A 23,331-nucleotide genomic window follows, 5' to 3' on the forward strand; every position below is an offset into this window, starting at 1 on the left:
AAGTATCTACATACTCTGACTAGAAGTGTTTCTCAGTGTCTTGAAGTTCTTAAGAAAGACTTTGACTTAAAACTTATTACGTTTATTTTAATATTAACGGTACTACACATTCTACCTTTAGCCCTTTGCAGTCCATTTATTAAGTGTGTGTCAGGTCCAATTTATTTTCACACGCGCAGTTAATTTTAGACACGCTGTTTAAAAGTATTTTTTTTCCAGTCAGACGGGTTTAAGAGGCCCTGCATATCAACAAAGCACTCACTAGGCATCTCCAGCCCCGCCCCACTCTTTCGTTCGCTATAGCTTTCACATATGCCAAGAAATAAATAATAATAATAAATAATAATAATAATAATAATAATAATAATAATAATAATAATAATAGTCATACATACCAATCAATCTCCTGATCACTCGTTTTATCACCAAACGCCTCAATAATGCAATCCAAGTCATTATTTTATTACTATAACATCTGAAAAAAGCTCTGCAAATGTCCGTGATATTCCCTGAGCGCTGATGCAGTAACAGCCAGCTTGTTTCCTTATGGCCGCGGTTATCTGATGCCAGGGGCAAGTATGACTATTCATAAGATACGCCCTTTTTTCTTTTTTTTCCGGCTTGTCTCGGCTCCTATCGCTCCCACTCTGCCATTGAATGGTTTTCTCGGCTTGTTCCGGAGAAAAAACGACTAGAAACCCGTTTGTTGCGTTTTTTTGATGATGTCGGACAGGGTCCGACATTGGACCGGATAGGAATAACTGCAATATCGGACCAGGTCCGACATAGGACCGCAAAAGGTTAAAGTTAGTTCTGCCTGTAACTACCTACCTTAACATACTAATTCTAGCAGATCAAAAAAAAAAAAAAAAAAAGACAGAGGCAGACAATAAACAAATACTTGTAAAAGGACACATTCACTAAATCCTTCAGTAAAATAAACAGGAAAACATTCCTAGAGTCACAGGATGCCAAGTAGAATTTCTGACCAAAAATAAAGAGTGTGTCTGGAATATGGCTGGCAGGCCCAGAATCATATTAACTTCACATCAGGATTTGTGTATAATATACAGTATATATACACATACAGTATATATATATATATATATATATATATATATATATATATATATATATATATATATATTTTATATATATATATATATTTCACCCCCCAGCAAAGTTTTCACATTTTGTTGGCACCTGAGCGTACTCCACGATGCTTTCAAATTAGACTTTACATGTAGAATCTACACAAACTACTCCACATTGATAAAGTTAAAAAATCCATATAGAATATAAATAAGTAAGATTTACAGAGAAAAACAGATTAATCTCAGTTGCATAAGTATTCAACCCCTTTGCTACTGCAGCCCTAAATCAGCTCAGGTGCAGATGATTTGTTTGAAAGGTCACAAAATTAGTGAAATGGTTTCAGCCTGTGTGTACTCAAAGTGGTTTAACTTGTAGATAATTTCCCTTAGGTATATAAAGACTTTCAAGCTGCAACTCATATAGTGATCCAACAAAGCAACCATGAAGACCAAGGAGCTTTCGAAACAAGTCAGGGATAAAGTGGTAGAGACCATCCTACAGTGCAAAGCTAGTAGAGACCTATCCAAAAAGACTCACAGCAGTAATTGCTGCAAAAGGTGCTTCTACTAAGTACCGACTTAAGGGGCTGAATACTTATGCAACCAGTAAATTTCCTTTTGTACATTTCCTTTCAAGTTTTGCTGACTTTTAACCTCCTCCTCATATAACAGTGTTCAGTTTAACCACTACAGCTTTGAATTAAAGTTAGTTTGAAAAATTGTGCATACGTTATTTGTAATTCAACAAAATGTGACACTGCTGGTAGGGGGTGAATACTTCTGCAAACCACTGTGTAATAATAATAAATATATATATATATATATATATATGATAAAGGAATTCTGATATAAGCAACTGCACGCCGCTTATTGACAACTTTATTAATAGTTTCTAGTGCTACAGAACAAACTTGCATAATTTATGCAGCTTTTATAACACACTGACTTGGCAACTGTATTTCTGGCAGACTGAGGCAGAATCGTGGGTTTGAAACTGGCTACGAAGCTGCACGCAAAATTGAGATGGATTTACAGTGGGAGGCGGTACATTGTGAAAAGCAGACAATGTTGGACAATTTCTTATTTTAAAATTGTGTTCTTTAGAATTGATTGTAAGTACAACACATTTTTTATGTTTGCTTTACTCATTGTAAGGACAATTGTAGTACTTTTTTTTTTTTATACACGTGTGAAGTAAACAGTTCTATGTTTGGGTATTTCGTGTTTCATGTTAATTTTTTAACACTAACATTTAAAACACATGTATTTCAGTGCCATATTTGTACAACTACAGTATATATCAATGTTTTGCTGGGAAGTGAGAGGTTGTTAATAAGCTACTGTGTGTATATTGTAACAATAACAATCTAATTATTTATCAATTGGGATCCCACGATAACAAATCTAATATTTTAATGAAATCGAATATTCCATGTATATATTGACTTACTGTCGAGAACATAATCTGTGTTGTTGCTTCTAAAAGTTAATGAGAATATGCGTCTGTGAACAAATAAAGGATGACGATGCAGAGATCAAGAGTATCCTGCTTTGTTAATTTGTAGTTTTCAAACCTTTTTTTTTCCTCCTTTGGACAGTGGGATTGATTTTTTTTTTTTCTTCTTAAATTTAGCGTTATATTTACACTGGAAATTTGTCAGATTTTACACCAAACGAGGCAAAGGCTAGTGACAGCAGGAATATCAAAATTGGAGAGTGCTATATTTAAATGCCAATATATTTATCAAGTGCCTTAATTTGTTTGAATAAGTTTTTTATACTATGCTCTATACAAAGATGACTTATTGTTCCTTTAAACTGTTACTGTGGGGGAAGTTTTTTATTTTTTTATTATTATTTAAAGCATTTTAACTAACGAACGATAATCGTAGTTAGAATTTGCACGATAATCGATGTCAAAGTCGGGGTTCGATTTACAACACTAATATATATTCTTTACAAAAAACTTTGTTAATATAGTTATGGTTACACAAATTTCTTTCAATAAAATACAATTAAATTAACTTCAAATGGTGTTAGGCTTTTAGCATAGATACTGAGATGGGATGGGCATGTAGTAATCAGTGAGAACGGAAGAAGTGAAAATGGCAGAGGTAAGAATTAATTTTAAAACCTTAGCAACAACATCTTTAAAACAGAATATGTTTTATTAAAAATGCATCTGAACCATACCTCTGAGGATTCAGAAGCCATGCTCTTCCTTTGCTGGGCTGATTTCTCCATAGCCTCACTCAGAGATTTTGCATACTGGACCATCGCCTTTAACTGGGAATCAGTCAGGACCCACAACAGATCATCCAAAACCAAAATCAGTTTTGATGCCACCACATTGCAGTCTTTTAACTGTTAAAAGATAAGCCCAAAAAAGTCAATCTCCCCTTTGTTAACAAATAAACACTAAAACTGTCATATCATGTGAGGCTTAAAACATTTCACTTTACACAAAATACATTTTATAGTTAATATGATCATATACTCTACAGTAATGGAAATCATTTTGGAAACCACCTTATAGGTAGTGGACACTTTTTATTTCAAAACGTTTCAACTCCACATGTGATATGGACAGCTGTTTATATAGAAGAGGAGTACCCAGCTGTGGGTACTAACTGCTGAAGTATGCAAGACTCTGATGGAGTGCTGAGAACGAAAGATGAAACTATTTGAAAGCAACATCAAATGCCAATTACACAGTCTCAAGGAAAAACAGATCAAATCATGAATCCAAGAGACAACAAATTTGTCTGAATTGGAGTAATGTAACAAACAATAACTGCTCGATGAGGTAGCTCAAAGAGCAAAGTTCGAACATTTGTACAACAGTCAGTTTTGCAGGTTAATATGAAGGTGGGCGGGAGTTGCATGACGGCCACCACAGCTAGAGTGATGCATAGTGGTGGAACGCTCAAAATGTGGTGGGTGGTTTGGTAAAAGTTGATGATAGATTAGCCTCCAAGATCAAGCATATGCTGATCTATCAATGAAATGTTAAACTTGCCTATTTCAGTAGTGGTTCACAAAATACTAGCATTTAAAAAAAAAAAAAGCACTTAGTGTGTTCTTACCCTTCGCTTTAGTGTGACTCTGATTTTGGACTGATTTGTGATCAGGCGAACTGGAGCACTCAGGACTTCATGATCTCCACTCTGAATAGCATCCGCCTCTATCCTGATCATCTGCCAACTTATTTCTTTAAATGTCAATATCTAGAAAGTAAAAGGACAATTTATGTATTAGACATGCCAGTTTATATTTGTCAATAGCTAAAGCATCACAGATGTGCTACAGCAAATAGTCCCATTTAATATCACTGCATCTCCAAGGAGGTAAAACAAAATAAATCAATCTAATAAAGTTGGACCATGTACATATTACAGTATGGAAAATGCACATATGTCTTGTTGAATAGGTTTAACAGCATGAAGTATCACCATAGAACTGCTTTATTAACAAAAACATTTAGCTTTATTATAAACCCATAGCCTGTAAATTACAGAAATTACAGAGGATTTTTATAGTGTATGTTTTGTTGTTGCTTTTACCTCTCCACGCTGTGGGTCATGTATTCGTGTGAATCTCAGGTCACCCGGTTGCCAGCTTGTATTCACACTATACACTTTCAGCTGGGACAGTTCAAAAGAGGCATTGAAGGCTTTTGCTTTGATTCTGATGACAATGGAATTAACAGATATAGTGATACCTTCCACCACCTTCTCAGCAAATCCATACTCACTGAGGGGAAAAAAATACAATGCAGTCACTTACAGTGGTAGAACATAGAGAAACCACAGAGAACATCTACATTAAAAAAAAGGAAAGAATGCAACCAGTAATCTGCAAGAAATTTAAATTTTTCAATTCAAGGATGGGGAGAGAACACTTTCTATGTACCAAAATCAATAAATATACTGTATATAGCCCAACGCAAATACTTATATGTTAATAAGCAGGGTATCCCATGAAGACATCGTAGGAATAATTGTCAATATTGTCTGTCCCTCCTTTTCTTTCAGGTGTTAAATATCTTTAAGCAAAGAGGAACGAATTCAGATTATTGATGTGAACGTATCCATGTAAAACAAAAAAACTGAACAGATTCATGTAAATATACTGCATAATATACTATATGATATTTCCTATAATGCCTGCCTTATGCAGGATTATATTATACCCAGCAGAATGATATTCAAAATGTTAGTCAAAGAATTGCACTGTTTAAGTATTATTATATATTCCAATTTATTTCTGTATGAATATTGTATCTCACCTTTGACCGGAGGCTGTTGCTATAGGGGATGGGCCATTGGGTTTTCTAGGGTCCTCACAGGTACTCATTTCCATTACAACTTTATCCAGGTACTAAAAAAAAATGACAATGTATATACATTATTATTATTATTATTATTATTATTATTATTATTATTATTATTATTATTATATGTTTTTAAAAACAACATTTTGATTTCTCTACCCTCTCCCCCCATCCCAACCCCTTCCTTTTCATATCAATCCCAGTTTCAGTGTTTTACAAGCTGCATTCCTTCACGTCCAGTAACTACAACATTATGTGATTCTCCATATCACTGGCTGGCAGAATACTCAAGAGAATGGGCTTAGCTGTAGAAAAAAATCTTCATGCAATATTAAATCAGCCACAGCAAAATCTGTTTCAGTCTTAAAAAGGAACTATGAAAAGTGCAGGATGTAATTAGTATAATAAACTGGGTCTCTACCAAAGCAAAAGGGGCAACAGAGCACAACTGTCGGTTTGCTTTGAATCATGCTGTGATGAAGAATGGATGCCATTGTCTGTTCATCTTCAATCATTAAATACTGTACAATTATGAAACTGAGTATTATTTGTGCTTAGATATGTGGTTAAACAACTAGTTGGAGAAGCTAAATGTGTATTGCCTTTGGGCATTAGTCATTGAATCACTATGCGGTATTATATCAATGTTAAGGTCATAATGCTGTTTTAAAGCCAGAACAAACAACTTGCTCAATGGCAAAAATAACAGAGGCGGTCATGAAAATACACTTGGTGGTATATGCTGCATGCAAACTGGATTGATGCAAAGGCAGCTTTTATAAAGCTGTTTTAACATGACACGGTCACAAATGAACAGCTTTTTCAGCTGCAACTGAAGCCAGTATAATGCCTCCAAAAAGCCTTTGTTTCACTTTACAGACATATGCAGGCACAGATACAAATTGCTGTTTAAAAATAAACCTCGGCTGCAGCCTTTCAAATTAAATATTCATACAGTATATCTAGAATACAGTATAGGCCCTTGTCACAGAGAGTGAATGAATCCGAATCAACAATCTCCCTCTCGACATGCGAGAGCACTGTACAACAGGAACTGTGCACCTCGGGCAGTTCATTCCAGGGAGCGGAGCCCTGGTACCAGGAGTCACTGCCCTAGTACGGTGAGCAAAGTGTCAGTCATTAATTGGAGGAGATGTGACTGAACTAGATATCGGGGGGGGGGGGGGGGGGGGGGGGGGACTTAAGGGAACATGATGTTGTAATCAGTTCCTTTGTTGTGGTCAATGGGAGGAAACAAGGACTGTGGAAACGAGTGGAGTGTCTAATCTGTTGATCATTTGTCTTTGTCAGATGGCCAATATGAAGCTGGGAGCTGCAACACGAAGCTAGCGCTAAGCCCGGACCGCACCTGTAAATATACCCCTCCACTGCTGAGCACCGCACCTGCACAAAGAGCACACACAGTCTGAAGATGTGTTTTTGTGCCTGTGTTGCATGTTTGTGTTGGTCTTATTATTTCAGGACTGCGAACCCTTTTGTTATATGCTGGCAATACCCACTGTTGGGTAGAGCCAGCCTTATTATTTGACGGTCTCAAACCGAGGAAAGTACACAATGAAAGTGCTGTTTGAACCGTAACTTTGTGTCTGTCGTTGTTGGAGCACCTACATCACCTGTACACCTGAGCACTGCAAACCACTCGTTCACAGCCCTATATGTATTTATGCATAAAAAGAAACACTAATCATGTGGACAGCTGTATGGAAACTAAAATATAAATCAAACCTACTGTCTCCCAAACTGAAAAACATTTTTAAAAAATAAAGCTCATCTAGGCCAGCATTGTTGCTGCCAAAACTGCTGGGACAGAGTTCACAGACACGTCCAAGGCATTTTACCTAGTCATTCATGTCCTGTTGTTGGACAGCTTAATGGAAGTGGGTTACACTATTCCTCTGGATTAGAACAAAACAAGTGTATGCAAGTATTACCCAGAGGTCAATTTTGAAATCTCTGCTTAATTTATTAATCAACTACCAGGTGAATTACAACAACTCAATAGATTACTAACCAAACACAGTGTTCATCATTCCAGATCCCAGACTAAAATGCAGCCCATTTTGCAGTTCATCAGATATTTCACATTAGATTGAAAATGCCTTGGGGCAAGTTATGTTAATTATTTGTAATCTTTACAGAATCTTTATCATGGTTATTAAAATGTTTGCTCAACAGGTGGGCATATAAAACTAGAAATAGGGGGTTTTGGGAAGAAAAACTATACATCCATGGAGGGGGCTTACATTTGTAATAAAATAGTTTATAATCATGAAGTAAAAATGCATATGTGAAAAAACATGTGATTTGTATTATAGCAAGAGCTTAAAACAATGTAGCATTGAAAAGGGTTATTTTTACTCGATACCACTTGTAATGGAACTTTACTGAGAGAGTGTAAAGGCACCTTTTTGTTGTCGGTATCATTAAAATGGTTCAAACAGATTTTACAAGCACTGCGTATGAAGAATGCACTTCTCTACACAACCCCCCTGTTGGAAGGGATGAGCTTTGTACTGCCTTATAAAACGTAATAGATTACTGTACAGTACCATAACAAATACCGTATGTCATGGTTTTTCATGACATTCCCTCCAAGTGGCACTGAAATGGTTTGTTTAACTGGACACTACCAACAATAGAATCAAATATAGCTGTGTATGGCAGCCATCTTGTCACAGGTCAAAGTGAAAGGTATAATTAGATTTTGGCCTAGGTGAGTCCACAACATCTAAAGAGGTTTGTGAGACACAGTATTAGCAGTTGAAGCAGCGATGGCAGATTGACAAGAACATATAGGCCTAAGCCTCCTTCACTGGATGCTTAAAAACAATTAAATAGAGACATTGAAAAGTTTTACCAGAGAGATTGGATGGGTCTTCAGCTTTGTCCATGGTATCTGTAAAATACAAAATTTAAATATTTTTACAAGATATTTAATTCAATACATTTACAATATTCTAGGAAGAATTCTTATTTGATTTTAAAGGGAACTCCAAGTGTGAAGTGCAGAAATTACATGCATGCTGAGTCTTAATGCAAAATACACACTCATTTGAAAAGCTCATACTATAACTCCAGTACTGTAAACAAAACATGAAATGATCAGGCATACAGACACAAGGCCAATGTATATTACAGTATCTTAAGTGAAATTAAAATTGTCTACTGTATATCGCTCTGAAAAACAAATGCCATTGTCAACCACACACACTTAGCAATGCATGACGTACCATATCAATTTATTAAGGAGTGTTAAGCACATTCCATATAATTTCATACCCACCACATTAATCATCCACTGTAGCACAGTAGGAGCTTTTAAAGTTATGTAAATCAGTGTATACATTGTATGACATTTCTTTAGTAATCTGTACCCGCCCCTGCTGTTCTACAGCAGTCTAATTGCTATGCATAAGCATTCTCTGCAGGAGACGTACTTGCAGCAAATAATTGCTGTGTGCATGAAAGAAACCACTAGAGATAAAAATCCAACTGCAGCATAATGTATCGCAATCAGCAGGCAAGATCATTACTGTGAACAGACAGCAGTAGTAACACCTAAACTTTGCATTGTTACCTTAAAGTACCTATTCAGACTGTGAGGAGTGTAACTGCAGTGTACTGTAAGTTTCCAGGATCTTAATTTACAATTAATATGGGTTTTGCTTTTGTGCAAACACACAAGGAAGCCAATGAATGTCACAGTAATTATTTTGATGACCAATAGACTAAATTGTGCCTCTGGCATTCTTGATAAATCTGTTTGCAACACCTTCACAGTGCAGCTTGGATGAACAGATATAAAATATCTACTGTGCATCATCTGTAAAATGTGTAGTTTTATACAGCCTAAATACATTTTAAATGCAGTTAAACTTATGTGAAATAATGTGGGTTTTTTTTAATGCAACTACAAAGAACTAAACACAGCCTTCTGAAATGAGAGCCCAGTGTAATCTAGTAACACTCCTTACTGGGTGTAATACAGATGAAGTTCTGTGATGTCTTAAATTCCTTGCCGTCACTGCTTAAGGTTAATGAGTCAGGTGGCCTGTGGGGCCACGCAATGCGATCAAATTGTTATCAGTATATTCAGATGTACTGCATCAAATTCACAGATTCAATATGAGAAACAAAAAAAAAAAGATACTGTATGAACAAGAAGACTGTTGAAACCTAGACATTTGGTCAATGAAAAATCTATCCAAATGATGTCCTTTGACTGGTAACCTTTGCACCATTGGTTATTAAAAATTAAAATCAGAAAACGTTAACGTAGATCTACACCCAAAATACAATCCATGCTTCTTCTCTACAGGGATATCCCAAAGCAACAATCGCATTGTATTTAATCAATAATTTGCAAATCATAACAAAAATTAATGATCTTAATGAGAGCTGTGTAAGCACAAGCAATATTATTTTTAACACTTCTTGTTTTTTGACAAATCTTTGTATTAGAGAACTTGCCTTCAGCCAAAGAGTTCAAAGAAAGCAGAACCTTCAGATATGGAAAACATGGCATTAGAAATACAGCGATCTGCTACCGAGTAGGTATTGTATCCATATTGCAAGTTAGGAATAGGTGTATTTTGCCAAACTGAATAAGACTGCTCTAGATTACAGCCCAAGCCCAAATATTTGTAAAACTGTAGTTACTTCTGTATACGGTGGATCAGTACTTAGCAGCAAGGCTACCCCACCCTCTTTCAAATTGTGTCTTAGTGCTGAACTGGACGGACTGGTGTTTAAACCGGAATGTTTGCTCCATGTGACTATTCATTTAACAATATAGCAATATGGGTCGGCAGCCTTATTTCAGCCAAAACTCACACAGATCACATGCCAACAGCACATGGGCAAAATTGACTTGTGTAAATGTTTTGAACAAGTTGGTACATTTCTTGCTTTAGAGATTTTATTTTGGTATTAAATAAATAAATAAATAAATAAATAAAATTGTGCCTATAGAAAGTCTACACCCCCTTGAACTTTTTTCACATTTTGTTGTATCAGTGCCTCAGTTTCATGCATTTAAATACAGATTTTTTTTCCACTTATCTACACACCATACTCCACACTGTTAAGGGGAAAAAAGTTTTTATTGAGAAAAAAATATATATATTAAAAATACAAAACTGAAAGATCATAACTGGAAAAGTCTCCACCCCCCTGAGTTATCCCATTGACCTGGTCCGACCTCGCAATTTTCCCTTTCCGGTCCAATGTCGGACCCTGTCCGACATCATCAAAAAGACGCAAAAAACAGGTCTCTTGTCGTTTTTTCTCCGAAAAAGCCGAGAAAACCATTCAATGGCCGAGTGAGACCGATAGGAGCCGAGAGAAGCTGAGCAAAAAAAAAAAGGGCGTATCTCATGAATACTGATAGCCCCGACACCACATAGATAACACGGACATAAACAAACAAAATAGCTGCTTCCGCATCCAGCGCTCAAAGAAGATCAGACATTTGCAGAGCTTTTTTTTAGATGTTATAGTAATAAAATAACGACTTGGATCGCATTATTGAGGAGTTTGGTGATAAAACGAGTGATCAAGAGATGATTTATCGGTATGTTATTAAGAGTCATTTGAAAAACATAGCAAACAAGGGGTGGGGCAGGGGTGGAGATGCAGTACTGAATGTCCTGTTGATATGCAGTGCCTTTTAAACCTGTTTTACTGTGAAAAAAAATACTTTTAAACAGCGCGTCTAAAATAAACTGCGTGTATGAAAATAAATTGGACCTGACATGCGCTGAATAAATGGACCGCTAAGGGTTAATACTTGGTGGAAGCACCTCTGGCAGCAATTACAGCTGTGAGTCTGTTGGGATAGGTCTCTACCAACTGCACACCTAGATTTGGTAATATGTTACCATTCTTCTTTACAAAACTGTTCAAGCTCTGTCAAGTTCCTTGGGGAACGTTGATGGACAGCAATCTTCAAGTCATGCCACAAATTTGATTGGATTTAGGTCGGGGCTCTGACTGGACCACTCAAGGACATTTACCTTTTTGTTCCTTAGCCACTTAAGTGTAGCTTTGGCTGTGTGCTTTGGGTCATGGTCATGCTGAAAGGTGAACTTCCTAGTTTCAGCTTTCTGAAAGGACTTCTCTGTACTTTGCTCCATTCATTTTCCCTTCTATCCTGACAAGTGCCCCAGTCCCTGCTGATGAGAAACATCCCCATAACTTGATGCTGCCACCACCATGCTTCACAGTAGGGATGGTGTTCTTTGGGTGATGCGCTGTGTTGGGTTTGCGCCAAAAATAAAGCTTTGCATTTAGGCCAAAAAGTTCCATTTTAGTTTCGTCAGACCACAAAACTTTTTGCCACATGGCTACAGAATCTCCTGAGTGTTTTTTTGCATACTTCAAAACGGGATTCAAGGCGGGCTTTCTTGAGTAATGGCTTCCTTCTTGCCACCCTACCATACAAGCCAGATTTCTGGAGTGCTTGGGATATTGTTGTCACATGCTCACTTTGACCAGTCTTGGCCATAAAAGCCTGTAGCTCTTGCAAGTTGCCATTGGCCTCTTGGTAGCCTCTCTGATCAGTCTCCTTCTTGCTCGGTCATCCAGTTTGGACGGACGTCCTGATCTAGGCAGGGTCTTGGTGGTGCCATACACTTTCCACTTCTTAATAATCGTCTTGACCGTGCTCCAAGGGATATTCAAGGCCTTTGATATTTTTTTATTCCCGTCCCCTGATCTTTTATATACCCATCCCCTGATCTGTATGTGCAGCAGTGTGGAGTAGTGGTTAGGGCTCTGGACACTTGACCAGAGGGTCGTGGGTTCAATCCCAGGTGGGGGACACTGCTGCTGTACCTTTGCGCAAGGTACTTTACCTAGATTGCTCCAGTAAAAACCCAACTGTACAAATGGGCAATTGTATGTCAAAATAATGTGGTATCTTGTAACAATTGTAAGTCGCCCTGCATAAGGGTGTGCTAAGAAATAAATAATAATAAACTATCTCCTAAGTGTTGCTGGGCTTCTCACCTAAACTATACTTACTTTGCTACATGCACCTTAGTGAGAATATGTCTGCATAAAGATCACACTAACTTGCTCTTACTGATTCATGCACTGCAATCACGAAGCCTTTTGACTCAACATTTACTTTACAAGTAAACAGACCACTGTACATATTATTGAAGTAATTTTTTTGTATGTGACATGAAACTAATAAATTACAATAATGTAAGAGTCAGAATATATTATATTACATTAATATACAGGGATGTCTCAAAGTCGTTTTGGGAAGCTTAAAACAAATATATTCGAGCCATAGTTTGCTTCGTATTTTTATAGTATATTTCTTCTATTAGATTAAAACAAGTTTCAATGACTGGTAGTTTACAACTGTTATCCTGTGTTTGTAGTATAAGTGAAAGAAATGACTGCTGTTTGTAAACAAAGATGTAAAGAATAGCGTCTTGATGTAGGTCATTGTGACAAAAATATGAGTTTTGGTTGTAAATCTCCCTCCCGACCTGTGAGGGCGCTAAGCAGCAAAAGGGAAATGCTTTGGACGGGCTGGCCTGACAGTTCTTTTCCTGGGACGGGAAGTCGGTCAGTCTGGAAGAAGGCGAGACTCTGTTGCAGGAACGTATTGACCCCGAAGGTAAACGATGAAGCAGCTGCAGACAGTAAAGACAGCTGCAATCGCTTTCCAAGGGGTCATGTGTAATGGCATAAAGGGGCCGGAGAATCATAAATCTTTTCCTTCGCTTGGTTTCAGAGCGGATATGAAACTGGAAGGACTGGGAGAGATCCCGTGTATTATTGTGAGCAGTATTCGTGAGTGTTTTGTTTGTTTTTGTCGCTGTTAGTAATAGTCTTTTGTTTTGTAAATTCACTAGACGGCTAACACGTCCCCGGAGCTGTCGCCTTGGGCCAGCACTACCTGGAACAACACTGCACTACAGTCACTGTTTAAATTGTTATCACCCACCACCAACACTACTGCACGCACCCGGACTGGTGTACTGTATTGTACTGTATTGTATTGTATTGTATTGTATTGTATTGTGGGGCGGATAACGTGTACTATTATTTGGTTTGCAAAACCAGTTGTTATTGTTTCCTGCCATGCTCTACCCACTGGTGTGTATTTCCGGGGGATTACTGTTTGGTCGCCAGACCTGGATATAATTAAAAAACTGTTCCAAACTGGATTATAACTCTCTGTGTTTCATTACTGCACTGCATCACCCCTGCACCTGCACGTACCACTTACCGCTTTGCCAGAGTCATATATTACTGGTAACATAGGACAGAAATACACACCATGCAGTATTCCAGTCAGGTGGTAAGGGATAAGCGTCTGACCAGATGCTTAGCAAATAGTGTTGACATGAAACATGGGCATGCAACATTAGTCCTTGCACTATGTAACTCAAATACACATTTAGTTTTGAACTGCATATGGGTGGGTGGGAAACATAATACGAGCTGCAAGCACCGCTTAGTGAAGCTTTGTAAAAGACCTCACCCTGATGGTGGCCTTGTTGCAGAAGACCCTGTTGATGGCCAACCATGTGGGCAGATCAAGCATGTTCTGAAGCACCTCCTCATCCAGCTCCAGGTTGGTCAGCTGACCCTCCCCTTTCAAGGTGCTCAGATTGATCTTGTCCGGGGATAGATTTTTGGCAAACCTGTTGATATATATTTAAAAAAAAAAAAAAAAAAAATGTAAAACACATTTATCAGTCACATATTAATTGAAATTCACTGAAAATAAACATGACGAATCCTATTCAGTTACAATGTTTTTTGCATTTACACATTGACACCGTCCAAAGCATGTGTATAGTATGTCGTTAATGTGTAAAAAAAAATTAAAAGATTTACAGTATTTAATCCAGACACCTGGAAAGGCAGCTTGAAGAAAATGTATTTTTTCTGTAAAGGAGCTTAGCTATTTGGACACTGAAGTTGTCTAGAATAAACATTTTATTCCTCCTCTCAAACTTTTACAATTTCAACCAATTTCCCACTCCAGGAACAAGTGTTCTCAAAATAACAGATAGCAGATTAGCTACAATGTTAAAAGAAAAAAGGACAAAAAAGAAAATAGGTAAGAGAAAAATATGGGGAAATCTGTAGCACAAATCAATATCAGAAATTAAGATAACTTCACAGAATCATAAAGGCCACAGGGTGGTCACTTTCTAACTTATTTGAAGGAGTATAGTGACCAAGAAGTTGTGTACCTGAAAAATGCTGCATTTTATTGTTTTTAATTGTTTATTTTTCAATGATTAAAATAAAGCCTTGAGACAATCAACGGTGCCAATATTAATGCATGAACATACTGTCAATGGCAGCTAAAGGGCAATTTCTGTTCCAAGGGTTATAGTGATAACAGAGCAACAAGGGATGGTGTAACAGGGGTGTTCCATTACTGTTTGGGTATCCGCCGAGAGGCGAGAGACACACAGAGGGTTAGGCGTCCAGGTTATATTTCAAATCACAGGCAGTTGCAGTGGTTGGTGGCCTCCACTAAGGTACCAGCAATGGTAGCCCTAGAGTGAAAGTATGCACACACACATATATAATTATAAAAATACGGTGGGTAAAACAGCTAAAAACAAAAAAGTCTGCCATCCAGTGGCTCAGCGCTGCTCCCACTGTAAGGGAGGTCCCGCTTCAGGAACCTTTTCCCTAACACATTCTAAATAAACGGATTGCTGGTTTAAAAATCAATCGGATCCCGGTTCAACATGCGGTGATCGTGTTGAAGCTCATCCTGGTTCCACACAGTAGTGAGGGTTCTTCTTCACCTCCCGGGGGGCCGACAGCACCCAACAAAAGAACAATGGGCTGGCTTTCCAGCCCCTTTTTATAGGCAGGTGACCAGGGTTTAATTGATTATCAATTATTCAACCGACACCTGGCCACCACCTGCACATTCAGTTTCAATTAGGCAGAGAGGGAAGTTTAACCTCCCAGCCCTACCATACCCATGTTTTTATTTTTAAACCAGCAAATCACATTTATAATGAAAAAAAACTCAGCCCTGCCACAGACTAAAATGTTATCTTTCAGATTTTTGCAGGACAACAGAGAATGATGCAATGTGGTCTGCACCAGGGAAAACAAACAAGATGGATCTAAACTACATTTCTTATCACTTGTGTGTTATATATATATATATATATATATATATATATATATATTAGCTCAAAGAACCAGCTGCCCACCGTTTCGATATGTTGTACATATCTTTCTCAAGGAAGCCTGTGTTTGAATCAAAACATTGGAGGTATTTATAGGTTTTTGACGGCATGACAACTACTTGTTATTGTCTACATTCAAATCCATGATTTATTCTTACATGATATAATGGTGTTCTATATATTGTGACATCATTTTTACTTCTATCTTTGAATCTGTATTAATTCTAATTAACATTACTTTATATAAACTTATATGTTTATTATATTATGCAATGCTGGCTCTGAGGATCAGTCTTGATTTGGCCTCCCCAGCGCATATATAAAGGAGACCATTTTCAAAATTCAAATTTACTTTACTATCTTTTTTTCAATACTGTAGATATAGTAATGAAGGACCTAGGAATTTTACATTTCTGAGTTTAAATTTCTACAAAGTAATATGGGTAAATAGCATTTAGAAAACATCAGGCAAAGTATATACGGGGCTGATTCCTGATAAAATGCTTTAGCTTTCATTCAAGCGCAAATATAACCTTAAGCTCATTCGAATATTAGAACAGCAAGAGAACATTCAAAAAGGAGGTAAAATGTCTAAGAGATACAAATGGCAAAATCATAGATGAAGAGAAAAATGTCGACCCAAGGGACTTTTTCAACCAAAAAAAAGAAATAAAAAAAGGACCAGGGATCACAAATGGAGATTAGATAAAGGGGCATTCAAAACAGAAAAAAGGAGCACTTTTTTACACAGAGAATTGCGAGGGTCTGGAACGAACTTCTCAGTAATGTTGTTGAAGGTGACAAGCTGCTTGATGAGATTCAGGGATTAATAAGATACTAACAACCAAAACGAGCAAGATGTGACGAATGGCCTCCTCTCGTTTGTAAACTTTCTTATGTTCTTATATTCTTAAGAGCTTGCTACAGATTTACACTTTAATCATATTTACCCAATAATCTCACACTTACTAAAAAACCTACTTGCTATAAAGAGAGATCTACTGTATTAAGAGATCAGCACTTGAAATAAACCTTTTACTGGATGTTGGAAGCAAATTTGTGTTAATACAATTGCACGTTCCCCTGTGTTTTCATTCCTTTTAGTACTGGTTTCAATGTCACCTCATCCAGCAGTAAAACTTAGAATACTATACTAATAAAACACTTGCATATCATGATCTGTATAATCAGTGTAACATACTGTAACTGAGTACAGTGTTGTAATAAACAAACAAAACCTTACAAAAGTAAGTTTTCTAATCTCCTTTTAAAACCATGATAATGAACAAACTGTTACATTTTTAACTTAAATGAGTTCAAAATAAATTGAACAAACAATCAACCAACGCTGACAGGATTACTGGCTCAGCGTCACACTTTTGTATTATAATAAACACATTACTTCAGAGTAGCCCAGGCTATTAGACACAGCTGGCTGAGGTTACTTGGTGTGTCAGGACTGTCAGCAGAGACATGATCTCATGGTTTTCCTATAAATCAAATGCTTTACAGAACTTGCACTATCAACAACATTCTCTAAAGAATGCAACATCCCAAGAAAGCTCAGAATATATAAAACTCAATGTAGAAAAAAAAAATAGCTGAAAACAGCTATTCTCCTAACAGGTTTTTTTTTTTGTTTAGTTATTCATATATTGTATCACAATACTGCTTAAGACAATTCTTATAATTTCCCAGGGGTTGTTTAAAAAAAAAAACTTAATACAGGTCCTATTTTGTATGTAAAATATTTATAATAATAATAGATTTCTTAAGCTACAGCTGGCAACCTGCCTATGTCCATCAATTGTTAAAATAAGTGTTAGAGTATGCAGGGACTGCAGTGACAGGATGGTTCTCCTTTTGTTTGTTTTATCGATCTATAAATAGTGCATGGTTAACACCACCTCTATTCGGACAGCAGGTGCCACAGGAACCACAGGAATCACACCTTCTTCCAACACTAACACATGCTGCCAGCCTGCCACGTACATTTTATTTGCAATGCAGAGACGATACACAACTTCCATGCTCATCCCATCCCTTCAGAGAGCTTGCCTCAAATGCTAAAATTCCATGAAAATATAATGTTTGGTACACTGAAGACAGATTATTAGGCAAGGCATTTATTGTGTTGGAAGACAAATATGTTTGAATATGAAGTCTGGGTCAGGGTTGGGGTAAATTCATTTTTTCGATTTCAATTCCATTTCCAATTCCTTTTTCAAATGAATTCCAATTCCCATTCCTTTTTAATCAATTTCAATTCCAGGTCTTTTTACGACATAGGTTTTATTGAGCAAACATATATTCAACTTGTCAACAACACATTAGCCCCCAGTTCAGCACTGACTCCTTCCATTCTCCACTCAGAGGTTCAAGACTACCTGAGACTGCAGCTGACCGAGCCACTCGCTTTCTGGAAGGATAACAAACACAGGTACCGTACCCTTGCCAAGCTGGCCTGCAAGTACCTGGCAATACCTGCTTTCATCAGCACCTGCTGAGAGACTTTACAGCATTGCAAGGAAAATGTTCCGCCAGGGAAAGGTGTCACCTGACCCACTGAATTTGTGCAGCTCATGATGACTCCTTGTAACAGTGAATGAATGCAGTAACTACACTCTTGAGAATTCCTATTTCAGATCACAAATTGCTACAGTACGGAATTAAAAGTACTTGACTTTTAATAATGTAATCAGCAGCTCAGGTTTAAAATGCCTTACTGTTATATTAAAAAATGAATCAAATCTAAACTAAACTTCAATAGAATCCCTAGGATTAAAATGAACATTGAATTTTGAGTGCCCATGCTGTACTGTATAATTTGCGTGCCGGTTGGGGGGGATGGAGCAGTGCTTCCCTGACAGACTCAAAGGAGAACGGTGACATTTATTACTGTTTCATCTCTGGTTGATGCAACTTAAAAATATATATTAAAAGGTCATTTGAGGGAAGATGAGCTGCGAGTCATTTTAATTGCACTGTTCGAAACCAAAAGCCAAAATCTAATCAATCATACAGTCAGGCTCTCTGCAGACAATCTGCAGAACAAATACCCACAGTTCTTCCAGATGGGTCATCACATGCTGCAAGTCTCACTGAATGGCAAAAGTTATTTATAAATAATTTATACAAAAACAGTATCTTGAATTGCAAAATACAGTCTGAGTGTCCTTCAAAAAAACAAAGAAGAAGAAACCACAACAGACAATGGCTATCAAATTAGTCCTATAATAAAACAGGCTTTGCGTTTTCTTTTTTTCTGCTCTGGTAAGAGACAGAATGTTCTACAGGTAGCAGTACAATACACGCGGATATCCACCCCTTGAGAGGTCACTCTGACCTGGGTAAAAATCAGCTTGTACCGGCTCTTACAGCACCTAATACTACTGTATATTTAAGAGATTATATTAAACAGAATAACTCAGTGACGTCCTTTCCATACAAAGGAACACAATGAGATTTCCACTGGCTGTAGCATATCTATATCAGGGTCCTGTATGTTACTGCACCTTGCTGAATGAATTATAATGACTTTAGACAATATGAATCACTACTATTGATCTCTAGGATTACAGTATTTAATACATGTGGTGTAGTGTACAGTACGTTTATACATTTGAAAAATAATAACTCTTAAATATGTTACTGTCTGCTATTAAGCCTTCTGTTAGATTCCTGTAACTGCATTTAGTTTGTAACGCACTAACATATGCTTCCACATGTCAATAAAATATACAGTTCATGCTGCATGAATTTTGCCTTGTCTGCAAACAGTTTCATTTCAAGGTCCTCAACCATCTCTACAAAACAATTACTTTTTGTTAATGTTACTATTCACACATATAAATATAGCCTACATCTTCCACCAACCAACAAGTTAAGAGGCTGACTCCCAGTTAAATATTTATACACATAAAAATAGGGTGAGAAATGAATAGACTGGCACTGGTATCAGGTATCTGGAAAATGTTACCTTGTGCCTGGCCTGCCAGGTACTGTACTCTGTGTACCGTACAGGATTCGGTGTCAGTGCCGAGTGAATTCTTATGCATACAACATGTTTTTAAACCATTCCTAAACCAGGTGCAACCTGTTTAGCAAAACAAATGCAAACATGTAACCTACACTGATTTCATTTGCATACAATGCTCCTGAACTGATATTCTGCTTAATATTACAGCAGAGCACGCATTCATAAAGTGTTTTTTTTTTTTTTTAAGGGTATGCCCTCAATGTTTATTTTATTCTTGAGTTTGCAAATCTCAGAAGTATATAGGACCTTATAATTACTTAAGATTTTTGTAAGTGCTCCATGTTAAGCACAGTACACAACCCTTAACATGCATTGTTGCTGTTTTATAAAACGGGTCACGCTAGATTTTCTGTTCATGCGTTCCTGAAATGCACATGCGCAAAATTTTGCGTCCCATCTATCAGATACTAAACGATCAGTTGTTAACACAAAGGCTAATAAACTAACAGTAGGCCGTTCCCATGATAACGAGACGGGATTCTAAGCAGTGTTTGTTGCCTTCATCTTTTTCTGCACTCCAATAACAGCATTGCCGTGTCTGTGTCTTTTAAGCCAATATTCTTAAAAATCTGTACATCTGCATGTATATGCATTTTTTAGTCCAGCAGCTTTTTCACACACACTACAGTACATCCTGCCATCTCGATAAACAAGCCACGGGTACTTCATCTCCCATTCATAATTATAAGAACGTACTTTTCGTTTGCGTTTTTCTGCTTTACTACTGTGAAACTAAATTGACACCACCCCTACACACTTTAAAAAATGCAGCAGCAATATAAGACATGCACATTATTTAACAGAATGGTGAAGCAACTAATCAGAACGGGAAACACCAAATTGCTCTGTGATTTGTTTCCTCTGATTTCAGGTTTTTTTCCCCCCCAAGAGCTCAAACAATGCTCACGCCCCAGGTTGAAATTTGCAGTCAATTGATCTGCAGTTGCTCGCCTGTTTTTCCTTGCACTTTGAATTAATGCACGGATATCACGATCCTGGAGTATGCGCTTCCGCCCACTGTTGCCCTTTGCTGATGTTGTCTTTCCCTCGGAGTTCCATGTCGACATCACCTTCGACACCGTTGCTCATGAAACATCAGCAAGTTGAGCTGTCTTGGTCACTGAAGCTCCTGCCAAACGCACCCCAACAATCACCACTCTTTCAAAGTCACGGAGGTCTCCTCTTGCAGCCATGCTAGCCATAATTATAAGCAACCAGGCCTGTCCAGCATTTTTATACATGACCCTAAGCATGCTGGGATGTTATTTGCTTAATTAACGCATGAGTCACACCTGTGTGGAAGCCGTTGCTTTCAATATACTTGGTGTCCCTCATTTACCCAGGTGTTTCCTTTTGTCCACTACCTGTACTCTGTACTGTATCTGCAGAGTGATCAGCTACAGTTTGCACAGCAAATGATACTGAAAACTATGAATCATTTTACTGAGTAACAGCAAACTACTGGCACGTGCCTCCATGTATCAAAGAACTTTTGGTGAAAAAAAAATAAAACACACTTCATAATAAACTGGAAAGTCTGTGAAATTCAACAGCTACTTCCAACAGACAAACTCTGCCAGTATGTTTAGATTTAGCACAAACTTACTTGGAGGGTCATTTTTTTCAAGGCAGGGCAAGAAACTGAAACCAACTGAAATAGGAACTTGCTGACATAGCCACAAAGAATCCAAGTTTAGAGATCACACTCCCACCATCTATTGATCAATGGAGTACTGTCGACTGCCCTTTCATAGCCTTTGTTCACTGCACACATTTCTGTTTCTGTTTCTCCATCACCTGCTACAGTACAGGAGTCACATCCTCACATCTAAATCTCCACTTATTGTTAATAAAGATTAACAAACAAAATCAACTCACAACATATCAGTAAATGGGGTGGAGGCCTCTGTGTGTGTATAAACTTTAACATTTGAATCAAGAATAATCATATACACTTCATAGCTTCACAGTACAGGCCTATACAACTTTCACATTGGTTTCGAAGCATATACACACTTTCATTTTCAATCAAATTCTGAACTTTGCAAATTTAGTTTCTATGTTTAGAATAAATGCTATGATTTGTTCCTCTTTGTTGAAATACAATACAAAATGCATTGTTCCAACTTACATCTTAAAAGTTCAAGTACTGAATCTGACACGACCAAAACATTTAGCTAATTGTGCTGTACTGTATATTGACTTATTTCTTTTCTCATACAACATGTCTGTACTGCATAACAACCACAGATTTTTGTTTGAGGTCTTGTACATTTATTGTAAAAACAAATGGGATCTTTTATAATTACATACATGAGTTTAACGTTTTTTCCCCTATATGTTCTATGAAAAAGTACGAACGCTTCTGTAATTGAAAAAAAAAGTATACATGAACCATGTTTGAATTTAGGAACGGCCTTATGAAAAAAACAAAATCAAATGATACAGTAAGTAAACACTAGCTCTAAACATTATATAGTAAAGGGTTCTACTTTCTGACAGAACTAAGGTGTTTTATATGGGCCTTGGTTTAATTTTTCACACACACGCCAGTCTAAAGTACTACTGTAAAGCCTGCAGTACATTTGCCTTAGTGACGTACACCAATGAAACGCTGATTTCCTATGAGTGTTTTACAGATCTTACGATATACACTACAACGAGACTTTCAAGGAAAACATACATTTTATCCGGGAATTTATTTCAACATAAACTGGCGGCGTTGGGAGCGTGTATGTGTGCATCTCACACAGGTACTGACACGGTTCATTATGTTACTCATTTATTTTAAGAGTCAACAACGCATACACTGCCGGTACTTTATTTTAGCAACCCATAAACGAACAGTGGGGACTTCGCTTACGTCTGACTGCTACTCGGGTACAAACGCACTTGACACTAATTCATGTAAGTACAATACACGAATTAATACTATCATCATATTCAGACAGTAATCAGAAAGAAGCACATTGTATACTATTACAGATTTTAAGCAAAATAAAATACACCCTTTAATTATGTACTTTTAGTCTGGGGTGTTCTTTCATTTTTATTTTTATATTTATGTTTCTCTCATTACATTAAAAATGACTGACCTGGAGAGGTGCTTAAGGATCTGTTTTTTGATGAGTCCCGCCATAGCTGTATTTTTAGTTATAATTTAAAACCTTGGGTACGTGACTGGTTTCATGTCACTGTTTTTTCTCCCCGAACAAACCGCCCCTGCCAAAAACCGAAAATCGTGTAGTGTTATTGAAAACACAATAACCACATCTCCTCTCCGCCAGGGTACCTCTTTACTGCAACATCACCTGGAGACAAACCTGGAACGGAAACGAGATTTGAGGGGCAGGTCACAGTGAAAATGAAATCGAGGTTTGCGGGGCACGCCCAGGAATGGAAATGAGACTTGAGGGGCAATGGAGTTTCGTTATTTGGGAGAGGAATTCAATATAACCAGAAAGTTTTTTTTTTTTAATCGTTTGAGTGAAGTTGATCTAAATGTAGTTCCTGGAATTTTTAAAACCAACAGTATGCGTTTTAACAAATTCTAACTAATTGAAATTATTAATAACTAATCATTAAAATAATGATTAACATATTAGTGTGAAACTCGTTGTTAACAGTTTAACAGTTCATTAAAAAATATCCTTA

The 23,331-nt window shown here is 37.2% G+C and overlaps 1 protein-coding gene across 1 annotated transcript in view; it reads right to left on the reverse strand.

Annotated features, from left to right (window-relative positions):
• The window catches only part of LOC117419925 (bridge-like lipid transfer protein family member 3B), a 43,746-nt gene extending 20,751 nt beyond the window's left edge, over positions 1-22,995 (reverse strand). The window contains exons 1-7 of the mRNA XM_034926441.2: positions 22,773-22,995; positions 13,952-14,114; positions 8,306-8,344; positions 5,383-5,474; positions 4,658-4,847; positions 4,181-4,321; positions 3,288-3,458 (exon numbers count right to left, since the gene is read on the reverse strand). Coding sequence (XP_034782332.2) covers positions 3,288-3,458; positions 4,181-4,321; positions 4,658-4,847; positions 5,383-5,474; positions 8,306-8,344; positions 13,952-14,114; positions 22,773-22,816 — 840 coding nt within the window. The 5' untranslated portion in view covers positions 22,817-22,995. The remainder of the gene's footprint in view (positions 1-3,287; positions 3,459-4,180; positions 4,322-4,657; positions 4,848-5,382; positions 5,475-8,305; positions 8,345-13,951; positions 14,115-22,772) is intronic.
• Between the last annotated feature and the right edge of the window lie 336 nt (positions 22,996-23,331).

Source organism: Acipenser ruthenus, chromosome 14 (genome assembly GCF_902713425.1).
Source record: "Acipenser ruthenus chromosome 14, fAciRut3.2 maternal haplotype, whole genome shotgun sequence".
In the NCBI taxonomy this organism is placed as follows: Eukaryota; Metazoa; Chordata; class Actinopteri; order Acipenseriformes; family Acipenseridae; genus Acipenser; species Acipenser ruthenus.